General features: G+C 44.6%; 1 protein-coding gene across 1 annotated transcript; it reads right to left on the bottom strand.

The window, feature by feature from the left end:
• LOC136644662 (olfactory receptor 5AR1-like) lies at window positions 1-945 on the bottom strand. Its single transcript, XM_066620710.1, has one exon. The coding sequence runs from the start codon at window positions 943-945 to the stop codon at window positions 1-3; it is 945 nt and encodes a 314-aa protein (XP_066476807.1).
• Window positions 946-1,345: the final 400 nt, after the last annotated feature.

Here is a 1,345-nt window from a genome sequence, read left to right as displayed (position 1 = left end):
TTACTGTCTCTGAGAGACAACCTTTCTCCCATACACTCTTTTGAAGGCCTCTTTTACTTCCTTGTTTCTCAGGCTGTAGATGAACGGATTCAACATGGGTATAACGAGAGTATAAAACACAGCAATAATTTTGTCCTGTTCAATAGAATATTTCGAACTGGTTCGTACATACATGAAAGCACCTGTTCCATAGAAAACAGTGACAGCTGTAAGGTGGGAGGCACAGGTGGAAAAGGCTTTGTGCCTGCCCTCAGCTGAGTTGAGCCTAAGTATAGCAGCAAGTATGTATGTGTAAGAGATGAGAATGGTCAGGAGGGTAACGACCACGATTGCTGTAGCGAAAGTGAAATGGATTACATCAATGACACGTGTGTCTGAACAAGAGAGTTTTAGGATAGGCGGCACATCACAGAAGAAATGGTTGATGATATTGGATCTACAGAAGGAAAGATTAAATATAATTGAAGTCTGAACAATTGCATTCACACATCCTGTTAGATATGAAGCAGCCACTAGCAGTTTACAGAATGGTTTAGACATGATAGTGGTATACAAGAGCGGATTACAGATAGCAGTGAAGCGGTCATATGCCATCACACCTAGCAGACAGCATTCACAAGACACAGCAATGCAGAAAAAGAAAAACTGCAGGGCACAACCAGTGTATGAAATAGTTTTGGTTTCTGCCACAAAGGTCACCAATGTCCTGGGAGCAATGACACTGGAATAGCCGATGTCTAAGAGGGATAGATTGCTTAGGAAATAGTACATGGGTGTGTGAAGTTGAGAGTCAGTCCAGATTAACATCACCATGCCAATGTTCCCTATCAGGATCAACAAGTAAATCGTTAAGACCCCTGGGAAGAGGACAAGCTGCAGTCTTGGGTTATCTGTGAATCCCAGCAGAATGAACTCCGTGATTATGGTGACGTTTCTTTCGGCCATTGAAGTGGGTTAGGCTCGCACCTGCATATAAGAACAAGAGAATGACATTGAAAGAGTATTAGGTCATGTCAGGGAAAGAGTCTCCCTGAAACAGTCTGGCTGATCGAGGGGAGTAGCACACCTGTACCCAATCATGCTTCACTTTCACTTTCCTGGACCAGTGGCTGAACATGTAAAACATGTTGCAATGGATGGCACCAGATGCAAGGGAGTGCACCAGAAGCAAGGGAGGACACCAGGATGCAGGTCTCTTGTTGTCCTGTGTGCTCCCTGGGCATATGTTGGCCCACTGTGTGATACAGGAAGCTGGACTAGATGGGCCTATGGCCTGATCCAGCAGGGTTCTTCTTATGTTCTTAAGTTGGTGGTTTTTATCTGCTGCCACAATTCCAGGTTCCAG

Source organism: Tiliqua scincoides, chromosome 1 (assembly GCF_035046505.1).
Source record: "Tiliqua scincoides isolate rTilSci1 chromosome 1, rTilSci1.hap2, whole genome shotgun sequence".
In the NCBI taxonomy this organism is placed as follows: Eukaryota; Metazoa; Chordata; class Lepidosauria; order Squamata; family Scincidae; genus Tiliqua; species Tiliqua scincoides.
The sequence above is the reverse complement of the archived record's forward strand: the minus strand, read 5'-3'. Positions and strand labels throughout refer to the sequence as shown.

What these genes read in the sequence shown, in the direction of transcription:
- LOC136644662 (XM_066620710.1), bottom strand. Translation starts at nt 945, where the DNA reads ATGGCCGAAAGAAACGTCACCATAATCACGGAGTTCATTCTGCTGGGA.